Genomic DNA, 1,998 nt, shown 5'->3' on the forward strand with positions numbered 1-1,998 from the left:
CGATCACCTGTTGCGGCCGGTAGCTTGTAGGCGCGTACTACATAAATACAACATGTGAAAACGGGATAGATTAGGCCGGGTCGGCTGACTGATTGCGTGCAAATCCTGACGTGATCGCGCTTTTTTATCCACTGATCCGGCTCCGGCGAGTGCACTGATCAATCGCGGCCGCTTTTCGTGCCCACCACTAGCGCGCGATCGCTGCAAGCATAGCCTGAGCCGTTCTGTTTGACTTTACAGCTAGGTCCATTACACTAAGCGCTATATAAACACACACACTGACATACCCCCATACCAAAGTCAACCACGCCTCCATATGAACTTCACCACCCCTCAATTAAATCTCACACACCATCTTCTCTGCCAAAAAAGAAAGCATCGTTACGATCGAATTGCTCATGGAGTACTCCAACGACTGGGATCTGCAGGCGGTCGTGAGGAGCTGCGGCACGGCTGCGTGCAGCAGCCCGGGAGCAGAGCCTCAGGTGGCGCAGCCTCGGCACGAGGAGGCTCGCTGCGAAGCCACCATCGTAGGCCGTGCGGCGGCCCCGGAGCTCCTCGGGCAACCGGTGCGGCCGGCGGTGCCCTCGTTGTGCGACCCGGACTACTTGGACTTGGATCACGAGCTGCCGTGGCCGCCGTTCTCGATCACGCCGTCCCGTGAGCGGGGGCTCGATCACGAGGTGTTCATCTCATTCCCGGCTGCCTCGACGTCCGGGCAGCAGCTTATGCAGCTGAGGAAGCAGCCAGCTGGCCGCAAGCCGGGCGTTCGCACTCCCAGGCCTAAAAGGAGGTAGAGACTTCTGCAGTTTAGCGCAATGATTTGTACGGGTGAAGAACTGGTGCTAACTGGTCTGCGAAAATATTTGATGCAGTAAGAAGTGCCAGTTGAAGAAAGTGGTGTGCGAGGTGCCGGTGGCCGACGGCGGCGTCTCCACGGACCTGTGGGCATGGCGCAAGTACGGACAGAAGCCTATCAAGGGCTCACCGTATCCACGGTAATTAGCCACCACGTACCAGCCTTCTCCATTAAGCACACCGATATATGGTACACAGCTGCACAGTGGCTCGTACATGCATGCAGTTTGCACAGGTGATTAGCGATGATCAATTTTCCACTTGGGCAGGGGATACTACAAGTGCAGCAGCTTGAAGGCGTGCATAGCGCGGAAGCTGGTGGAGCGCAGCCCGGCGAAGCCCGGGGTGCTCATCGTCACGTACATCGCGGAGCACTGCCACGCGGTGCCGACGATGCTCAACGCGCTGGCCGGCACGACGCGGCACATGCCGGCGTCCCCTGACCACCAGACGTCCCAGTCCCACGGCGCGTCGGACGAGGCGTCAGGCAAGCGTGAGGATAGCGCCGACGCGTCGCCCATGGCCGTGGACGGCGGTAGCGTGGAGACGGCAGACGGCGAGAACGCGCTATGGCCAGTGGACATGGCGCTTGATGATTTCTTGGGGACGTTTCATGACGACTTCGAGCATTTTTTCGAGGACGACGGCGTTCTACGACGCCGGTGCCCGCTGTCGCTATAGTTGGGGACAACTGATTAGAGCTATTGAATATTATTGACTGCAAATTGTCTCTTTTATTCGTTCTTCTTCAGTTAAGAGAGGTTGGTGTGTCTTGGTGATGCAATGCAATTAGACGAGGTGTACTGTAATTGACCGTGCTTTATCTGGTGTGTTTGGCAACATCTCTCGTAATGGAAGAATAATTTATACACGCATGACGGCCGTGATGTTTCAATTGTTTATCGAGGCTCAATGAATACGACGATGCTTACAGTTAAATGCATCGTGTGTCACGTCCTGTTCCTAAGACGATGCCATTTGGATCTATGTCTGAAATGACATATAGCTGGATTGAGTGCTTGCTGGGCTATCAAAAGAGTTTATTTTTATATGAAACAGTAGGATCAACATAAAAGTACAAAGGGAGATGATAAACCAAAGACAAAAACCAAAAAAAAAAACCTATACATATTATTCTAA

At 54.2% G+C, this 1,998-nt stretch overlaps 1 protein-coding gene across 1 annotated transcript; it reads left to right on the forward strand.

Moving 5' to 3' along the window:
- Positions 1-213: 213 nt before the first annotated feature.
- LOC133929497 (WRKY transcription factor 22-like) lies at positions 214-1,780 on the forward strand. Its single transcript, XM_062376268.1, has 3 exons — positions 214-793; positions 876-998; positions 1,128-1,780. The coding sequence occupies exons 1-3, from the start codon at positions 399-401 to the stop codon at positions 1,537-1,539; spliced, it is 930 nt and encodes a 309-aa protein (XP_062232252.1). The 5' UTR covers positions 214-398; the 3' UTR covers positions 1,540-1,780.
- The last annotated feature ends 218 nt before the right edge of the window (positions 1,781-1,998 follow it).

This window comes from Phragmites australis, chromosome 9 (assembly GCF_958298935.1).
Source record: "Phragmites australis chromosome 9, lpPhrAust1.1, whole genome shotgun sequence".
NCBI classification, from domain to species: Eukaryota; Viridiplantae; Streptophyta; class Magnoliopsida; order Poales; family Poaceae; genus Phragmites; species Phragmites australis.